At 47.5% G+C, this 21,109-nt stretch overlaps 2 protein-coding genes across 6 annotated transcripts in view; both read right to left on the bottom strand.

Annotated features, from left to right (window-relative positions):
- LOC144932724 (CCR4-NOT transcription complex subunit 3-like) overlaps positions 1-11,372 on the bottom strand; it is a 32,775-nt gene extending 21,403 nt beyond the window's left edge. For 2 of the 5 annotated variants that reach the window (XM_078857106.1, XM_078857102.1), the window contains exons 1-2: positions 11,291-11,372; positions 5,753-5,825 (exon numbers count right to left, since the gene is read on the bottom strand). In XM_078857106.1, coding sequence (XP_078713232.1) covers positions 5,753-5,777 — 25 coding nt within the window. In that variant the 5' untranslated portion in view covers positions 5,778-5,825; positions 11,291-11,372. Of the gene's footprint in view, positions 1-5,752; positions 5,826-6,011; positions 6,090-11,081; positions 11,105-11,290 lie in introns of those variants that run through there. The other 3 variants (XM_078857103.1, XM_078857104.1, XM_078857105.1) reach the window with 3 other exon arrangements.
- Positions 11,373-17,096: 5,724 nt separating this feature from the next.
- LOC144932279 (palmitoleoyl-protein carboxylesterase notum1-like) overlaps positions 17,097-21,109 on the bottom strand; it is a 28,362-nt gene continuing 24,349 nt past the window's right edge. Inside the window, exon 11 of the mRNA XM_078856220.1 lies at positions 17,097-17,418. Within this exon, the coding sequence (XP_078712346.1) occupies positions 17,097-17,418 (322 nt within the window). The remainder of the gene's footprint in view (positions 17,419-21,109) is intronic.

Genomic DNA, 21,109 nt, shown 5'->3' on the forward strand with positions numbered 1-21,109 from the left:
TATCTCGAGGGGTTCCGGTCCCCATTAACCGCGATAAACGAGGGATCACTGTACATTTTTTCTCACATCCATGCCACAGCTCCTGGCAAGCAAGTGACTCTGGGCTGTCATCCTTGCACGATTCATCAACATGACCTCCGAGTCGTTCACATCGAGGCGTGCGGCGCTGCCAGATGGTTCATAGAGCGGCTTTTACTCCCTACGACGGCTTTTGGCTAACGGTTGAACAATGATGGTCACCGCAACGCGCGCTTTCAGATGCGCTTCTGCGGCCGTCTGGAACGCTCTTCCTTCCGATATTAGGAAGCCACTGTGGAGCTATGCACTCTTAAATCTAAATAAAAATAATAATTTCGTTAGAACTGCTTTTCGTGTTTATTATGTCGTCCTTCTCCCACACCTTCGATTAGCACGGTTGGCTGCATAATTGTGCAAAAGAAGTTCAACAGACATACATACAATGTTTCGATTTAAAGCTTTCGTGACTGCAGGGATTCATCTTCTTGGTTCTTTCGGTAAAGTCACGTAGAAGGGAAATAATAAAATAATAAAAATAAAACATAATTAAATAATTATCACGACGTTTCGGCCACAACGCGACTTTACCGAAAGAACCAAGAAGATACATACAATGTGTCGGATCTGGCATTCAACGGATTGGTTGTTGGGAGACTTGTGTGTGTGTGTGGGGGGCTGCAATGTGTGCAATTCACCCCACTCATTGGCCTTTTATACAAATGGCTCTTTTAACACCACGCAGCCCCGCAGCGAGATTTACAGCTCCGCCCGTGGCGACACGTTAATAAAGGGTGATTTATCCGAAGGCATCCCCTACGCACCGCCTGTACCGATTGCCACAAATCCAGCCATCCGGGGTGGCCAGGCCAGGAGAGGAGGGAGGTATGGAGGGAGCAAGGGAAGGAATTGGGTCTTAAAAAAAAACACACGGCAGGGAAATTACTGTCTGCCGGAAATACTATTATGTGTGTGGTTATATTTATGAAAAGGGAGATTCGTTTTTCTTACTGACCAGAGGGATGGGTTGTGCACCTGCTACGCATCACGTGACTGCTACGTAATGCATTTCAAAACGTCTGTGCATTGCTTAGTAATTAGCGAACATTCCTCTGATCTCGTGATTTTTATCTCCTGCTCCCTCTCCCTTTAACTTCAGCGAACACTAACTTCCTTTGTCTCTCTCTTTCCCTCTCTCTCCCCGCGTGCCGCCATCGTACCATTGATTGCATTTTCATATTCTTAAGCCAAGCGTGGGCAAGTGTTGGTAGGTGACATCGTTTTGTGAGACTGATATTGGCCTAACAGATGAGAAGGAGCCTGGTGGTGTGTTCATTAACCCATCTGTATGGGACGTTGATATCTACGCGACCTTTTTGCCAGTACAGTATAAATATTATGGAGTAAAAAAAAAGATAGGGGTTAGCCTTTCTGGCAATAAAAAAAAGCAGGCATTTGATGTTCAAACACCAAATAGATACACATTACGTCTACATTGACCATACATACTTGTGGCAAAACATGTAAACAAACATGCTCTGATAATATGTGCATTGACTTTGAACCCAAATGACCTACGCCAGAAATAGCCTTCTTTATTTTCTTCACCGTTGTATTTGACCCTTTGCCCTGTAATGCCCTCATACGCGTAGATTTTTCTGGGGTAATTTGATTCCCTCCCCAAAACAAATTGGGGGGGGGGGGGGAATCCCAAATGCCATTACGACCCTATTCTCCATATTACAAGATACTCCCTTCCCCCTCCTGCCCCCCCCCCCGCCCCGGTAGTTTAAAGCAAAAGGTGGAGGTGCAAACCAGATTTCTAAAACTGTGTTTACAATAGGGCACAAACTTGTGGTGCATCTTACTTTCTGGAGCATCCTATAGTCCCGAGACTACGCATTAAGTCTATACACGATGGGAAGTTGCTCCTTTTTCCAAGGCAATTCTTTGGTCTGAAAACAATATTGCCCCTTTATTTGAGAATTTCAGACTTTCTTTATGCCAATCTTTCTCCCTCCACTACTCACTGTGTGCTACATACATCGTTTCACACTTACATCATTTATTTAGACGTACACAGCAAGGTGTGTATTATGTGTTGAAATGCGTTTACTCTTAACCCAACCCTGAGAATAATTACACATGTGCAACTCGGTAAACAATATAAATATAATTGTATTATGATTCACCGCAAAAGCAAAACTGTAGGATTCAGTGTGGAGTGCTATATTATAATGCATTTTATAATATAATTATTAACTGTTAAAATGTGTATCCTTGTGACCCCATGGTTTTCTCGGTCTCTCCTGTCAAAAATATAACAACTCTCAATGGGCACTCACCTTGTTAAATAAAGGACACTGATGAATTAGCAAGTCAACTTTTATCACTTCTTTAGAACTGCTTTCTGTATTTAGTTTGTTGTCCTTCCCACGCAACTCCGATTATATTCATCACGGTTGGCTACGTACGGTGCGAAAGAAGTTCAACATACATACAACTTGTTGCAACACTATACTGCAGACTACAAGCCAAACTAATTTCCATATTACTATTAAAAACAATGATTAAATAACGATCAGTTATTGCCAAAGAGGAATAACGTTGCAGTTCAGACGACAAAGGGACAGTTCAGCTACGGCAACGCACAAACTATTGTTTGTTGCTCAGAATCACAAACCAACCCAGCACTCACAAACAAGACACACATAGCTTAACCCAACATAAACCTCCAGCCGGTGCACGTAGCAGACACACAAGGGACGTTGTTACGGGCCACCCACAGCAGGCAGTCCAACGTCAGCAACGTGTGACGCAACATGTGACGCACGCGTGCAACTTAACCCCAACGTGTACGGACAAACCACACAGGCAGCGCTTCCAAGACATGAGAAGCAAGTGACCTAAACACAACCCGCACGGTTGAAATTTGCCAACTCCGTGCGCATGCATACACACAAAAAGACAAAGATCCCCCGTATAGCCTTAACAGACTTGGGGAAAGTGCTGTTAGCGAGCAACTATGAAGGCTGGCATGCTACACGAGGGGGTGGGTAGCCAGCAACCATGCCCGTCCGCCTTTGTCCCCCTAGTGACGATGTTTACACATCACATCACTTAATCATTTGAGGCTGAGTCGACCTAGGGGAGGCCCAGGACCGGTTAACATAATTGTCACTTGGGTTGCCAGGTTCGTAGCGCGGCGTGCTAACCGCTACACCACCACTCCCCGCACACATACACGCACACACGCGCACAACTTGATCTGAACACATACGAATAAACCGCACGCGCAACGCAAACACTTATCCCAAACCACAGGATTGGAACTTGCCAATACGACGCTCACATAACTGACAGGCACACAGAACACTTGAGACGTACGGGGTGACAGAAAACCCCACAAAATGAAACTCACCCACAAGCACACAACACGCACAAAGTAATTACACAACTTGAGCGCTGCGATCATCTAGCAATGGCTCATACATTGACGATTTGCTGCAATGTATCTGAATATGGTTGCAAGAAACTATTAATTTTGATTGACGAATTAAATCTGATGTGCTTTTTTTCTCTTTCTGCAACTTTTCTCGAAGGTTTCCTTTACATATAAAGCGTGTTAATTAATGGTAAACGTGTTTAGAACTGATTTAACACAAACTTAAATGAAGATAAATGAAGAATCCCCATATTAATAACCAGGTGTTAGAGCCTACTGAGACAAGCATCCAATTCAAAGAAGACCTGAAATGCAGGAAAATCAGGACATAATCTGGTACATAGAACGCATGAAAACAAAATTGAGAATTACTTGGCCAACCATCCCAATCTATTTTTAAATCCCGGCGTTCCGTTTTTCCGTCAACTAAATTACAAGAGCCTCTCAGAAGGCCTGAATCAAAAAGTTAGAGAAACTGGACCCTCCCCCGAGTGTGGGGGTAAATAGTTGATCCAACAGGTTACCAAAAATTGTCGACCCCCCAAACTTTTTTTACTACCCCCGCCCATCCGCCACCCCCCAAAAATGTTAATTTATTTTGCAGGCATATATGCCGAGATACCCTACATACAATAGAGGCAGTAGTATCTGCACACATTTGGGGGGGGGGGGGAGAAGAGGACATCAGTGGGGGCGACGGGTGTTTGCAAAAACGTGTCTGGACACAGCGAAGTTCACCGCGATAAATGAAATGCAACTTTTACGTCAGTTAAGCGTGAATGTGCACAGACCAACAGAATTAAGATTACATTTATTTTCCAGGAACATACCACTTATATAAAATAAGACAGATCATTCTGACCCAACAACAATTCAGCCCTTGAGATGAAATATACTCAAGAGAGCAGTTAGTACACCAGCTGATAGATGGAGCGCAGATGTCAGGAAGCTGATAAAAAAAAGACCACCTCTAAATGAATCCGTGAGGAATTTCACATGAACACAAACGTTGTTGTTCCTTGAACGTTAGCAGGAGGTTCAGAAATCTTAGAGAGCGATAAGAAGGGGGCAATGTCTGCCATATATAACGCGAGAGCGAGGGATTTCTCTGTGCCCCCTTTGGGCGTGCGATGACAGCTTACAAGACACACAGCGCTCCGATGTACTCCAGGAAGAGGAAAGCTGCACAAGGGTGTACGTATTTCATGTGTGTATGTGTCCTGTTCATGGCCAACACCAGTGACGATTATCTGAATGGGTCCTGAGCCTCCCCTAAGTCGACTTAGCCTCAAATGAGCACCTGGTGCATGGTGTGTAAACATCGCCACTTGGGAGACAAAGGCGGCCAGGCATGGTGCTGGCCACCAATCCTCTCTTGTGCCGTGCCGTGCCGAGCGACCTTCCTTAGGTGCTACTCGCAAACAGCACTTGGCCCAACAGTCTGTTAAGGCTACACGGGGGATCACTGTCTTTGTGTTTTGCGCGCGTGCAAAATTCTCAAGGCGCGAGGCTTGTGCTTTCGCCAGCTGCTCTCCCATCAGCAGCAACTTCTGTTTTAAAAACATCCTTGTAAATGTGTCAGAATAACAGGACGCCCGATCCGAAACGTTGAGTGCAGTGATGCGCGGTTCATGCTGCTAGGCATACACTGTACATGCCATCTGTGCTTATCGCAAATAATTGTGCGGGCGTTTTGTTCCCTGTAACACCGTGAAGTGCAGAAAGAATTAGTAACAATAATTATGACCATGGTTTATATCCAAGATGGGGACGACGGGGGGTTGTGGGGGGGGCATGTGTGCGTGCATGGTGGTGCCTTAGGTAGTTCTGGCCACGGGTAACGTTAGTGGCGAGTGACACCAGACCCGGTCCAATGAGCGCGGTTGGCTACGTATGGTGCGAAAAAAGTTCAACATATATACGTACAAAGTGGAAACCCCTTCAACAACCTGCATTGACCAGCGTGGTGAAGTGTGATCACCACACCGGTCCGTGAGACTTTTACGGAGGGTCCTGCTTGTGCTAAGATTAAACAGCTCAGAAAGGTTTTTCTTTGCACAAGGAAAACTGAGGTACCTGAAAAAAATCGACACGCATGAGGTAAACACCACTAAAAATCCAATACTTAAATAGTCTCTCAGAGATACCTATTTACCATACTGACACCTCACAGCGTCAAAGATGGCTCTGTCACGTACACGCCGATGACTGGCGTGATGGCGTGAACCACCACCCCCCCGGCTCGAACGACGACGCGGTCCGTTCGAAAGTCGTGCGGTCGCGCCAACTTACCTTGCAATTTCCGCTTGTCAGCCATCGCTGCTCACGTCACGATCTCTCGCTGCTCCGCACCATACTCCACCTACTGTGAGAGAGCGCGCGCAAAACCCGCCCACGCTCTTTGTCAGCGAGGGGTACATGCCGCGCGGCACGGCGTGGAAACACCGTAGAATGGCGTGGGTCACGGCCAGGCTCCTCCGATTAGCGGGGTCGGCTACGTACGGTGCGAAAGAAGTTCAACGTGCATACAGTACATAACACAAAGGCTCACCGCGAGCCAGACATGAGCGTTCCGGCCGGTCTACACAGCGCACGGCGGTCGGTCCGCTGCACCAATAGCAGCGATGTGCAGGGAAACAAGTGTACGGATATCGTAACGGCCCGGCCGTAACATCAAACATTTAAAGGTATGCAGGAGCGAACAATCAGCCAAGAAGGTTTGTCTCATGTGCCATTACAAACACACAATAAACATGTATATGTACACACATCCCTTTGTCATCCCACTGCTGGATGAAGGCTTCACCAAGCCCACGTGGGTCATGTGGGTAATTTGACAACCCGTCCGTATTTTATCCAGGTTTAAATCCAGCTTAGGTTCCGAGATCTTCAAGTTCATTTATTAGGTATAGCCCTGTGAGCCATTCGGCTCTTGAATCGGGTGCCTACCGCAACAAACAAAAAACAAAAACATGAACAAGAAAACATATTAAAGTGAATATGTGACTAAGTGCAAACAGAAAATCCAAGAAAAGACAGCAAAATATTGCAGAAAAAACACCGTACACCAACGCTGTGTGCAAAAATCCCAGTGGGATGCAAGTCAAACAACAACAACAACAACCACAAGACAACTTAGATTAAGGCCATCAGTCTTACTCCGTACTACAACAAACAAACATAGCATGCACATTCCAATTGATATTCTCTTTGGCTCAACACACATACATTTTTAAATATTATATATCATAACAAGGCCAAAAAGCTAGAGCTGGCGGCAGGCTGTCAACATGGTGGCGAGATGTTAACTACCGGGCCAGGTATACAGAAGGTTGTGGGTTTGATCCTAACCCTGACGCCTGTATATTTGGAGTTTGCGCATCTCTCTCCCCGTGGATTTTCTCCGGTTCCTCCTGTTTTCCTCCCGCAATTTTTTAAACATGCGTTTTAGAGTATTTTTCTGCTATATATTTCCACGTGATGATAAGCCACTTCGTCGAGCTCTCATTTGCGGCAAGGTCTCTTCTGAAAAAAAGAGCGTGTCGCTCAGTGGGCCTTAACTACTCAAATAAAAACAATAGTTTAATTTACTTTTAAATTCAGTGTGCAGAAAAAAAGCAAAAGGCCCAACAGGGACGAAGGCTTTGTAAAACGACCCAAGCATAAAGACAGCAGATGGTCATCCTATTAAGTCAAATAGCTTTTAAAAGCTGGGATCAAGATGTTTGTAGGGCAAAAATAATTCACAGACTGCATGACTGGCGTTGAAATTAAACGATTCCTTGCGGGCCCCTATGCCGTTTGTTTAAAACGTATTATATACGTCATAGGTACACACTGTACACATTAAAGTGTTTTAGAAAACTGCATGCCGTAAAAAAATGTGTTTGCATCAAACAGTCCAAAAATATATTTGAAAGTCGCACAAATTGTACAGGCGAATGCAAATTTTCTTCCCCTTCACATCACTGCATCCGTCAAATCCACCTATGCCCGTTTTTACAATCTTTTGGAAATAAAGCATGTGCTCATAAGAATTATCAACAAATTACCCACAATGCACCTGATTAGAGAAGCTCACCCGGTACAGAGCCTGGATAGTGCTTGGATGAGCGATAGGAGGCTGCTGCAGAGATATGTTGTCAACAGAGGACAGCGCAGCAACATGCAATGTTGTACTGCAGTATGCTCCACCATCTATGCTATCCACCTTTATCAACTCACACTGACCAGCGTGTTTAAGTGTTTGCTAATAACCCCGACGACCAACAGTGCGTGGAGAGGCCCTCATCCAGCAAAAGGGCTGGTCATGTGCACATGTATACACATTACAGATTCTCACACAAAACGCATGCATGGGCCTATCACGTGCAAACAAACACATGTACATCAATGCCCATCACAAACAATGCACACTCCAAACGTACGCACGCGTACACCTGAAAACCACATAACACACTTGGGCAAATGCACACACAAACGTAACCTTATGCACGTACACAAACCCAAAATACACACATATGGCATACATTCCCAATCATTTAACATGTATCCATCTACCATGCACACACACGTGACATTCACTATCCTATCGCAGACCTACGAGAATATATCATGCACGTACATCCATAAGATGTTTTTGGGTTAGATCGCGTCAATATAAATGTGTCGTTAAACCAGACACCACCTGACACAGCCAATTAGTAAGGTTTGTCACGTAAACGAAACATGCCAATTCGTTACCAGTTCAGCACACGTGTGTTGGAGAGTAAACCCACAAACATTTACAATTCCAAGTACGACGTTTTGCCAATAATTACAACCAGCATCATCAGGCAGACAGCCATAGTTGTTCTTGTTAGGAGGATTTCTCCACAACTCTGGATGTCCGCTTGATGATTCTAGTTGTAATTACTGGCGAAATGTCGTACTTGAATCGTAAATGTTGTGGGTTTACTCTCCAACACATCGGTGTGCTGAACTAGTAACAAATTCGATTTGAAGCTTTCGTGACTGCAGGAATCCATACTCTTTGGTTCTTTCGGTAAAGTCACGTAGGTAGAAAAATAATAGATCACGACGTTTCGATCACAACACAAGCAAGCAATCGTCATCAGGTGGGACAACCACAGCAAGAAAAAAAACTGAATTTACCGAAAGAACCAAAGAGTATAGTAAAAAATTGGCACGTTTTGTTAACGTGAAAACCCTTACTTTTTGGCTGTCAGGTGGTGGCGGGTTTAAGAACACATTTATATTTACGCGATCTAACCCAAAAAACCTTTAATATGGATAATATTGGTCGCGAAAGCCTACGTGTATGCACATACATGATGTGCACTCTATCCGAGACAACAAATAGAAAACGTGTAGCTGACACATGGACACACAACATTATTATACGCATATCACTGTCGTGTATATACACTTCACACAAACCAAAACACAACGCAACACCCCAATATCCAACACACACACACACAGTCCTGATACAAACACCTACAACATAAACTTACTTGACACACACACACACCCACCTCTCACACCACCACTATCCCTCTCTTTCACACCCCTACCTCACACCTCTCTCAAACACCACCTTTCTGTGTCAATTGGGGATCATGCATCACAATCATCACCCACATACGGGCAGAGACGAACGTCCCTTCAGGTCGCTTGTAAAGGAGACTTGTGGTATCGTCAGTTCTCACCTCGTAAAATAAACTTGAAACTTGCACCTACCTCCCTCTGACGCACACACCTCTCACACATACCCACACACACTCCTCTCACTCACCTCTTTCTCACACAATATATACCTATGTAACGTACACCATTCACTCACATAAACCTGTCAAACACACACACCTATGTCTGGCACACACACACCTACGTCTGACACACACACACCCACTTCTCTCACAAACTCAACTATGTCTCAGACATCTGACACATCAAAGATAAAGTTCCCCCCCCCATAGCCTGAATAAACTGTTGGGGCAAGTGCTGTTAGTGAGTAGCTATGAAGGCCGGTACAGCACACGAGGGAGTGGGTGGATAGCTACGCGGCCGGTCGCCTTTGTCTCCCTCGTGGAGATGTTTACACACCGCACAGGTACTCATGTGAGGCTGAATCGACTTAATACACGCATACCTCTCACACACAAATCACACACCTACACCTCACATACACACACCTGTACCTCACATACACACACCTCACATACACACACCTACACCTCACATACACACACACCTACACCTCACATACACACACACACCGATACCTCACACACACACACCTACACCTCACACACACACCTCACATACACACACACCGATACCTCACATACACACACACCTACACCTCACACACACACACCTATACCTCACACACACACACCTATACCTCACACACACACACACCTCACATACACACACACCGATACCTCACATACACACACACCTACACCTCACACACACACACCTATACCTCACACACACACACCTATACCTCACACACACACACCTATACCTCACACACACACACCTATACCTCACACACACACACACCTACTCCTCACATACACACACCTGTACCTCACATACACACACACTTATACCTCACATACACACACCTATACCTCACATACACACACCCCTCACATACACATACCTCACATACACACCTCACACACACCGATACCTCACATACACACACACCTATACCTCACATACACGCACCTATGTTCCACACAAACACACCTCTCACACACACCTGTCTGACACACACCTGTCATACACACCTATGTCTCTCACACGCACCTATGCTAGACACATATCTCACACGCACCTATGTCTGACACACAATGTTAGACACACACACATGTATGCCTTACACCTCACACAAACCCATGTCTGACACAAACCTATCTCCGACACACACCTGTCCCCCACACACACCTATGTCCGACACACACCTATCACATACACCTCCCACAAACACACCTATGCCCGACACACACAAACCTATGACGGACACACACCTCCCACACATACACCTGCCCTCACAACACACCTACGTCCGACACACAACACACACCTACGTCTCACACCCCCCCACGTGTACCCGAGGTTCATGTGCCAAGTTCACGCGCTCCCCCCCACCTCCCAACGCTGGCGAGCGAACGTCCAGGTGAACACAAAAGGAGCGCGCTGCTATTGTTTGCGAGCATCATCATCATCAGCATCATCATCATCATCACCACAGCGCACGGTTTCCCATCTTTACCATCGTTCACAAGTTCCACTCGCCTAAGAGTCGAGGACGTAAACATTGCGATGACACACGAGGCCCGCGTTGTCGAGGAACGCAGCAATCCTCAACACCATCACCACCCCCCGCTAACCACCACCACCACCAACCTCACGTTGAGGGGGGCCATGATATATTTTTAAACACGTAACAACAAAATAAAAGATATACATATATACACCCACGACGCCGACGCCGCCGCAAACAACAACAAAATTACCCTCTTGCAAAATCTATAACAGAACGCGAATCGTGAATTCCGTCGTCGTGTGTATGTTTATAGATGCACGCGATAATTTTACGCACATTAATTAAGAATCTGCCTGTGCGTCTGTGTGAGTGAGAGAGTCTTGCAAAAAGCCCCGAGTTAGCGCGCGTAAATAAAATAAAATAAAACCCGCCGTCACACACACACACACCGCAGTGATTTAAAACGTCGCGTGCACACACGCGGAATGTGTAAGAATAATCGCAATCGCGTCTTTATTGAATAAAAATAATAATAATATTCTTACCAATCGCATACCTAATGCTACAGATCCAAGATGGCGTCCCGAGCCGCATCACCTTTTGTTGCGCGGAGGGATACACCGCCGCCCCCCCTCCCCTTCACCCCGACCCCCATCCACTGCACCCTCCGCCCCTCAAAAAAAGGTCGCGTTTCGTTCGCGCGGTAACGCGAAATTCGACGCGATCGCCGCTCCGAGCGACTCGAAGCGACTTCGACACTTCCCCGAGTCGCCGTCGCCAGCGACAGCGCGGAGTTGGCGCTTCCTGTAACGGGGGAAGGGGTTGTGTGGGTCGGGACTACTTGCCGGAGGCGGAAGAATAGTGAATAGCGGCGGCGGAAGAAGAAGGGGGGAGGGGGGGTGAGAAGTAGTGATGCGGTTTTGGGACTCGGATCGTGTCTGCAACCCGGACTGGATTCGGACCTGATCCGGACCTGGATTTTGCAGGACTAAGTCCGGGACTGGAGCATTAACTGGATCATGACCTTGTCCGGACCTGGATATGTGGGACTGAAACCTGGACTGAAACCTGGACTGGATTCAGACGTGATCCGGACCTGGATTTGCGGGACTAAGTCCGGGACTGGAGCATGACCTGGATCATGACATAGTGCGGACGTGGATGTGGGCCCGAGTTCTGGATTGAAACCTGGACTGGATTCAGACGTGATCCGGACCTGGGTTTGTGGGATCTGGACCGGGATTGGAACCCGGACTGGATCTGGGAGACTAAGAACTGCACTCTTTCAATATACTTACCTGTTTCAAACCAGAATCACGAGCTAAACGCGGATCTGGATCCCATTCGGATCTGGATATGTGGACCCAGATCGTAATTGATTACCGTGGCCAGATGATCCTTTGTGGGACCTCGGATAAATTTTATCCAAGATTTTTGGAACATGGTCTGTGATTGATATCCTCCAAACCAAGAACTGGAGTCGACGGGACCTGTGTCTAGATTTGAAGTTTTCGTGACTGCAGGGATCCATACTCTTTGGTTCTTTCGGTAAAGTCACGTAGGTAGAAAATGAAATAAATTAAATGACGACGTTTCGGGCGCAACACAAGCGTCCGTCATCAGGTGGGACAACCACAGCAAGAAACTACTGCTGAAGTGCTTTTGTTGCGCCCGAAACGTCATGTTTTAATTTATTTTATATCTACTTGACTTTACCGAAAAAACCAAATAATAAGAATAGATCTGGTATAAACCTGTATCGCCGGTGCGTTGCACCTGTTTTAACCATACCGATGGTGCAATTTTCTTAAAGATTCAGATTCTGGTATGAGTACACTGTAAGTTAGCCGATCGGCAAAGCGCGTGTGGTGGGGTAAAGTGTGAGTACTTCCATCGCTTCCAAGACAGCGTGGCCAAGTGTGGGCCCGCCCATACTGGACATCCGAAAACAAAAAGAGCTTCATGGCTCATCGGATTCCTCCTGCAGTCGAAATCAATGATATCTGATCCGGGAAGAGTAGAGGGTCAAATGCCCTCTAGAGGGAGCTCCTCCGCGATGGAGGCCCTCTCGCGGACACTAGCGGCGTGAGCAGAGGTCGTAACCGGGTACCCGATACCCGTACCCTACCCGATACCCGGCTACCCGTACCCGGCCGGGTACGAGTAACCGTTTGCGACCCTGGTGCGGCCGGGTACGGGTAGGCCGTGAGTCACTGGTGAGTAACTGTTTGTCACTCATTTCCCAACGTCTTAATCTTAATTTTGGAGCTTTCGTGACTGCAGGAATTATTCTTTGGTTCTTTCGGTAAAGTCACGTATAAAGATAAAATAATAAATTAAATAATAGCATACGACGTTTCGATTGCAACACAAGCAATCATCATCAGGTATAATGAAATAGCGACACAAAATCTAACCAGAAAACCACAGACAGATATCACCAAGATATCTGTCTGCGGATACGGGTAGGGTAGGGTACGGGTACGGCCGGGTACGCGTACCCGTTTGCGACCCTGGTGCGGCCGGGTACGGGTAAGGAATCAAAACCCGTTTGCGACCTCTGGGCGTGAGTGAGCGAACAACGGCATCGAAATAAGCGCAGTGCGGCGGCAACTATTGGGGATATTTCAATTTACACGCGTTTATTTAACTCACTCTGGTCTTCTTGGTTCTTTCGGTAAAGTCACGTAGAAGGGAAATAATAAAATAATAAAAATAAAACATAATAAAGATACAATTCTCACGACGTTTCGGCCACAACGCAAGTAGCCGTCCTCTTTCTGACAGACCTGTTCTTCACCTGAGGACGGCTGCTTGCGTTGTGGCCGAAACGTCGTGAGAATTGTATTTTATTATGTTTTAATTGTATTATTTTATTATTTCCCTTCTACGTGACGTTACCGAAAGAACCAATAAGATGAATCCCTGCAGTCACGAAAGCTTTAAATCGAAATTCACTCTGGTCTGTTGTTGTTGGATCCTCAAATCTTGTAACTCAATTTTAACGCACTTCCCAATGTGGTATCGACTGCAAACAGGGTATACTTCTGTCCTACTGATGACAATACTATTTTCTATTAAAAAAACTTTTTTTTTTTAACAATCTTTTTGAAATGTTATGTTTCGGCTTGGGTCTAATTGTCCACGCTCAACTGACGTTGGCTGTAAATCACCACGGTCACTTACGTTATGGCAACCTCGGGGCCACTTCCTGAAGTCGTGGAGTTCTGCCATTACTCGTACGGTACATTTCATTAAAGCGTGTTTTTTTAAAAAGTATTTTTAAATATTACTTATTTACAAGAGGAACGTGTTGGGGTTGGACTTGAGGGGACTCGGCAGCACAGGTGGCAGGGTCGTGCGGGCAGGGGAGACAGTAAAGTAAAAAAAGAGAATAATCAATGAAATAAATAGTAAGATTTTTCCACTGATCTGTCTTATAAATGTCATTTCTGTACGCTTCCAATAATTGTTATAGTCAAAATCGCCAAATTTGCGGAGCTCCGCTGCAAATACAGGAAGAGACGAGAGGTGAGGCAGCGACGAGCTCAGCCTCCCCTCTGATTGCGCAACCCCTCAGTAACTGGATGGAGCGTGGGCAATAAGCGCGTGCCTGTTACTATCTCAGTATGTCACCAATGTAATGTTTGTAGACCCCTTCATTTCATGTCCTCGCCTTCCATACTCCAGGTAACTTATTTCACGTATGTGTATAAATATATTTAGGCTCGCTGGTCTCGTCATGAAACTGCAATGAAAAAGCACCAGGGGAGGCAGCTATCACATCTGCCTCACTATCTAACACGCCCCCCTCAGTGAGGACACGCCCTCTCAGTGAGATCACGCCCCCTCTTTGAGGCCACGCCCCTCTCCGTGTGTGAATCTGGCTCTGACACGAGCCAGTGCCTCCCCAGCCATTGACCTCGCCGCACGTCACTGACGGCTGGGGCTGGGGCGAGAGGAGAAAGGAGGTTCCTGCATTGTGATGTTTGGATCTAATGTTTTATTTGACCAGGTAAAGCCCACCGAGCTATATAGCTCTTTTTCTGAAGTGACCTGGTCACAAATGATAGCTCAACGAAGTGGCTTATTATCACGTGGAAATGTATTGCAGCCAAACACTCTAAATGTACGTTGGTTCTAATTGTGGAGGGAAAAAACTAGAGGACCCGGATAAAAATCCACTCGACCACGGGGAGAACACGCAAACTCCAAATGTACAGCAGGCGTCGGGGTCCATATCGAACCCAGGCCCTCCTGCATACCAGGCGACGTAGTTGAGTAGTGACATGCGAGAATCCCATCTTAATCGACAGCATCACCATTCGTGCTGGGCTGTTTTTCAAATTGAACATTTCTTTATTAAAAAAAAACATTTAAGAACGTAATACCAGAGCAAAGAGAGGGTTTGTTAAATACAATAAAAAATATACACGTACACCGGCAGAATTATCACCCTAGAGCCTTTCAATTCGACACGCGCTGAGAGATGGACGACACGCACACGTACAGCGCACGTACGACACACGTGGGACAACAACAACAACAACAACATTGTTAGCATCATCAGGGCTTCATTTCTGTCGGAGCTGTCCGGGCCTGAGCACCAGAAAATATCCCCCTCCCTACCCCCTTCTCGCTGTTGGAAAGGCGGTGGGGGGGGGGGGCTGTCTGCATCCTGGGGTTGAGGAGGCGCCCTTGAAATTTAGAATTATACTCCACGAGAAATAAAGCCCCCTGCTCGTCATCGTTAAACCGTCGGATTTATGTTCAATATTAACGCACGAAAAATTACCACCGTATAATGATGATCATGATGATGATACAGTACAAATCACTCATTTCACGTCCATCGGTGGTCACTCCATCTCCGCCTTCCCCAGCCCCAGAAGCGAATCTTGATGGCAGAACAGGGGCTATCAAAACAAACGTGTTTTTTTTTGTTTGGCAGGGATAAGTGGCGAAATCTGCCCCCCCTCCCAACAAAGTGTGTTTTTTGCAGCATTTATCAAGCGAGAATTGTGTGACGCCCATCATCATCATCGTCGTCTGCTCACAACTCTCGTGCGGTGCGTGGTGGAAATTCCATGTTCCTACGACGGGGGCGAATTGAGCCTCCGAGATGCCCCCCCTCCACTCCCCCCCCACCCCTTCCGACTGGGATTTTTTAACCCGATATTGGGAGAGAGAGAGAAAAGTGGTGTCAAACCTCGGTATATTTCCATAAAATATTGGATTTTGCTGGCTCTCCACCGACACTTAAATTCGGTCTCGGGATCTCTGAGAAGCACATGTCAAAAACTAGAGAGTGGACCCATGAAGAAATGCGCCGTTCTCCGTACCACTTTTGTGAACTGATAAAAAGTTTATTCCATAATTTTGCCAAGCTGCTGGGTAACCCATGTGCTCTGGTTTGGAAGGTCACCTTACTGTCCTGTGTTGAGATGGATGTAATGCAAAATTGAGCCTCGATTTAAGTTTTAAAGATGTGAGTTGAATACTTAACATCTGGAGTCATTGTCATCCTCCACCTCTCTTCCCTTCTTATTTGTCTATTTTTTTCATCTCGCATCCCTCTGTGGATTCCCAAGTTTCCATTTATCATTCATCCCTCCATTATTATGCCCCAATTACCAAAATCCTCCATCTCCCATCTCTCTACCCCCATCCCTCCATTTCCCATCCCTCTATCACCCATCTCCTTACCCTTCTCCTCCCATGCACCCTTCTCTTTCTCCATCTCCCATCGCCATCCTCTCCCATTCCTGCCCCCCATTCTGTGCTGTTATGGGGACGCCCACCCCCCATTTTACTATGTTTAGCAATATCCCAAATTAACAGCACCCCTGCAAATCCTAATGTAGTGAGCCCACCCCCTCCCAATCTGCTGACACCTCTGTCATTAAAAGCACCCCATGCCGGTTAAGAGCAGTCCCCCAACGTTTTCTCTCGTTAACAGTGCCCCCTAATTACTGTTAATCGCACCCCCATCCTGCCAATACCACGGTCTCCCGGCTCCCATCACCACCACCACCATCATCTTCACCACTGTGACTCTCCCTAGCCCCCCCTCCACCGCCCCCCACCCCCCCCCCCCCGTGCTAGCCCCCACTCCTTACCCCAATCGCGCTATCTTCCTGCTCCCATCACCACCACCACCATCATCTTGACCACTGTGACTCTCCATAGCCCCCCCCTCCCCCCACCACCCCCCCCCCCCGTGCTAGCCCCCACTCCCTACCCCAATCACGCTATCTTCCTGCTCCCATCGCCACCACAAAACCAACCATCATCATGCTCACCACTGTAACTATCCATCGCCAGCCCCCCCCGCCCCACCCCCACCGGGGGCTAGCCCCCACTGTTGAGCATGGCGAGGAGCTTGTTGGGCTCCACGCCGAGCTGCTGCGCCATGCGCTGCACATCGAAGCCCAGGTGCATGAGGAACTGCACGGCGCTCATCTCCTTGCCCGTGTAGTGGTCGCGCATCGTCGGGCACGACGGGTTGCAGTGCGGCCACGGGCAGTTGTCCACCAGGTGCGAGGGGCAACCCCGGGGGGGCGCGCGGGCGCCGCCGCCTCCGCCACTCCGCGACGCGTCCTGCAGGGCGCGCTCCCAGCACTGCAGGGCGCGCGCCAGCGACGTGCCCTTCACCTGCACGTCCAGCCACGAGCTGCACGTGGTAGTGGTGGTGGGGGGGTGTCGAGACGGAGGGAGACGTCGGGGGTGATTCGGTTTGGGGAGATGTGAGATGATGATGGGGTGGGGCAGGGGGAGATGTTGGAGATAATGATGAAGGGGGGGGGGATAGGGGAGGTGATGGGGTGTGGGAGATATGTTGGAGATGGTGATGGGTGAGGGTGATGGGTTGTGGGGGAGATGTGGGAGATGGTGATGGGGGGACGGGGGGAAGGTGATGGGGTGTTGGGGAGATGTGGGAGATGATGACGGGGGAGGGGTAAGGGGAGATGATGGGGTGTGCGGGACATGCGGGGAGAGATTCGAGTTGTGAGTGTTAGCTCATGGGTTGGTGTGTGGGATTGGAGATGCACAGAGACACAGAGAGAGACACTCAGAGATAGGGGCAGAGACACACAGACAGACAGAGATACAGAAGATAAATGTAGAGATACAAAGACACAGAGATGGGCCCAGAATCAAACGCAAGTATACAGGCACAGAGACGCAGCAACAAAGGGAAACGAGAATAGACGGAGGCAAAAAGACAATCGGATATAATGATTCTACTGCATATTTATAGAGCGCCTTCACACAAGGCGCTCTATGACGGAGCTTGCAAAATGATGACGTGGAACGGAACGGTGATGGGGGGCAGCGGCGTGCTACAAGGATCGAGGAATGAAAGGACAGCGATAGACGGATGCTTGGGGATCACGGAAGGGTAAGGGGAGGGACGAGACGAAGTGGAGAGGCGAGGTTGGAGGAAGAGGAAGGGAATTGGCGATGGAGAAGAGGCGAGACTTTCATAGAGGATCGGAAGAAGGCTGAGGGGGACTGCTCCATGTACAGGGGAAGTGTTGAGTCTCATGGTGCAGTGTTGAGTCTATGGTGCAGTGTTGAGTCTATGGTGCAGTGTTGAGTCTCATTGTGCAGTGTTGAGTCTATGGTGCAGTGTTGAGTCTCATGGTGCAGTGTTGAGTCTATGGTGCAGTGTTGAGTCTATGGTGCAGTGTTGAGTCTCATTGTGCAGTGTTGAGTCTATGGTGCAGTGTTGAGTCTCATGGTGCAGTGTTGAGTCTATGGTGCAGTGTTGAGTCTATGGTGCAGTGTTGAGTCTCATTGTGCAGTGTTGAGTCTATGGTGCAGTGTTGAGTCTATGGTGCAGTGTTGAGTCTATGGTGCAGTGTTGAGTCTATGGCAGAGGTGTGGACTCGAGTCATGTGACTTGGACTCGAGTCAGACTCGAGTCATGAATTTGATGACTTGCGACTCGACTTGGACTTGCATAACAATGACTTTGTCCCACCTATGAGATGTGGACTCGAGTCATGTGACTTGGACTCGAGTCAGACTCGAGTCATGAATTTGATGACTTGCGACTCGACTTGGACTTGCATAACAATGACTTTGTCCCACCTCTGGTCTATGGTGCAGTGTTGAGTCTCATTGTGCAGTGTTGAGTCTATGGTGCAGTGTTGAGTCTATGGTGCAGTGTTGAGTCTATGGTGCAGTGTTGAGTCTCATTGTGCAGTGTTGAGTCTATGGTGCAGTGTTGAGTCTCATGGTGCAGTGTTGAGTCTATGGTGCAGTGTTGAGTCTATGGTGCAGTGTTGAGTCTCATTGTGCAGTGTTGAGTCTATGGTGCAGTGTTGAGTCTCATGGTGCAGTGTTGAGTCTATGGTGCAGTGTTGAGTCTATGGTGCAGTGTTGAGTCTCATTGTGCAGTGTTGAGTCTATGGTGTAGTGTTGAGTCTATGGTGCAGTGTTGAGTCTATGGTGCAGTGTTGAGTCTATGGTGCAGTGTTGAGTCTCATTGTGCAGTGTTGAGTCTATGGTGCAGTGTTGAGTCTATGGTGCAGTGTTGAGTCTATGGTGCAGTGTTGAGTCTATGGGCAGTGTTGAGTCTATGGTGCAGTGTTGAGTCTATGGTGCAGTGTTGAGTCTATGGGCAGTGTTGAGTCTATGGTGAAGTGTTGAGTCTATCAGCAGTGTTGAGTCTATTGGCAGTGTTGAGTCTATGGTGCAGTGTTGAGTCTATGGTGCAGTGTTGAGTCTATCGGCAGTGTTGAGTCTATGGGCAGTGTTGAGTCTATGGGCAGTGTTGAGTCTATGGTGCAGTGTTGAGTCTATGGTGCAGTGTTGAGTCTATGGGCAGTGTTGAGTCTATGGTACAGTGTTGAGTCTATGGGCAGTGTTGAGTCTATGGTGCAGTGTTGAGTCTATGGGCAATGTTTAGTCTATGGTGCAGTATTGAGTCTATGGTGCAGTGTTGAGTCTATGGGCAGGTTGAGTCTATGGTGCAGTGTTGAGTCTATGGTGCAGTGTTGAGTCTATGGGGTAGTGTTGAGTCTATGGGCAGTATTGAGTCTATGGTGCAGTGTTGAGTCTATGGGCAGTGTTTAGTCTCTGGTGCAGTATTGAGTCTATGGTGCAGTGTTGAGTCTATGGGCAGTGTTGAGTCTATGGGCAGTGTTGAGTCTATGGTGCAGTGTTGAGTCTATGGGCAGTGTTGAGTCTATGGTGCAGTGTTGAGTCTATGGTGCAGTGTTGAGTCTATGGGCAGGTTGAGTCTATGGTGCAGTGTTGAGTCTATGGTGCAGTGTTGAGTCTATGGGGTAGTGTTGAGTCTATGGGCAGTATTGAGTCTATGGTGCAGTGTTGAGTCTATGGTGCAGTGTTGAGTCTATGGGCAGTGTTTAGTCTATGGTGCAGTATTGAGTCTATGGTGCAGTGTTGAGTCTATGGGCAGGTTGAGTCTATGGTGCAGTGTTGAGTCTATGGTGCAGTGTTGAGTCTATGGGGTAGTGTTGAGTCTATGGGCAGTATTGAGTCTATGGTGCAGTGTTGAGTCTATGGGCAGTGTTTAGTCTCTGGTGCAGTATTGAGTCTATGGTGCAGTGTTGAGTCTATGGGCAGTGTTGAGTCTATGGGCAGTGTTGAGTCTATGGTGCAGTGTTGAGTCTATGGGCAGTGTTGAGTCTATGGTGCAGTGTTGAGTCTATGGTGCAGTGTTGAGTCTATGGGGTAGTGTTGAGTCTATGGGCAGTATTGAGTCTATGGTGCAGTGTTGAGTCTATGGGCAGTGTTTAGTCTATGGTGCAGTATTGAGTCTATGGTGCAGTGTTGAGTCTATGGTGCAGTGTTGAGTCTATGGGCAGTGTTGAGTCTATGGTGCAGTGTTGAGTCGATGTGCAGTGTTGAGTCTATGGTGCAGTGTTGAGTCTATGGTGCAGTGTTGAGTCTATGGGGCAGTGTTGAGTCTATGGGCAGTGTTGAGTCTATGGGGTAGTGTTGAGTCTATGGGCAGTATTGAGTCTATGGTGCAGTGTTGAGTCTATGGGCAGTGTTTAGTCTCTGGTGCAGTATTGAGTCTATGGTGCAGTGTTGAGTCTATGGGCAGTGTTGAGTCTATGAGCAGTGTTGAGTCTATGGTGCAGTGTTGAGTCTATGGGCAGTGTTGAGTCTATGGTGCAGTGTTGAGTCTATGGTGCAGTGTTGAGTCTATGGGCAGGTTGAGTCTATGGTGCAGTGTTGAGTCTATGGTGCAGTGTTGAGTCTATGGGGTAGTGTTGAGTCTATGGGCAGTATTGAGTCTATGGTGCAGTGTTGAGTCTATGGGCAGTGTTTAGTCTCTGGTGCAGTATTGAGTCTATGGTGCAGTGTTGAGTCTATGGGCAGTGTTG

The sequence above is a fragment of the Lampetra fluviatilis genome, chromosome 5, assembly GCF_964198595.1.
Source record: "Lampetra fluviatilis chromosome 5, kcLamFluv1.1, whole genome shotgun sequence".
In the NCBI taxonomy this organism is placed as follows: Eukaryota; Metazoa; Chordata; class Hyperoartia; order Petromyzontiformes; family Petromyzontidae; genus Lampetra; species Lampetra fluviatilis.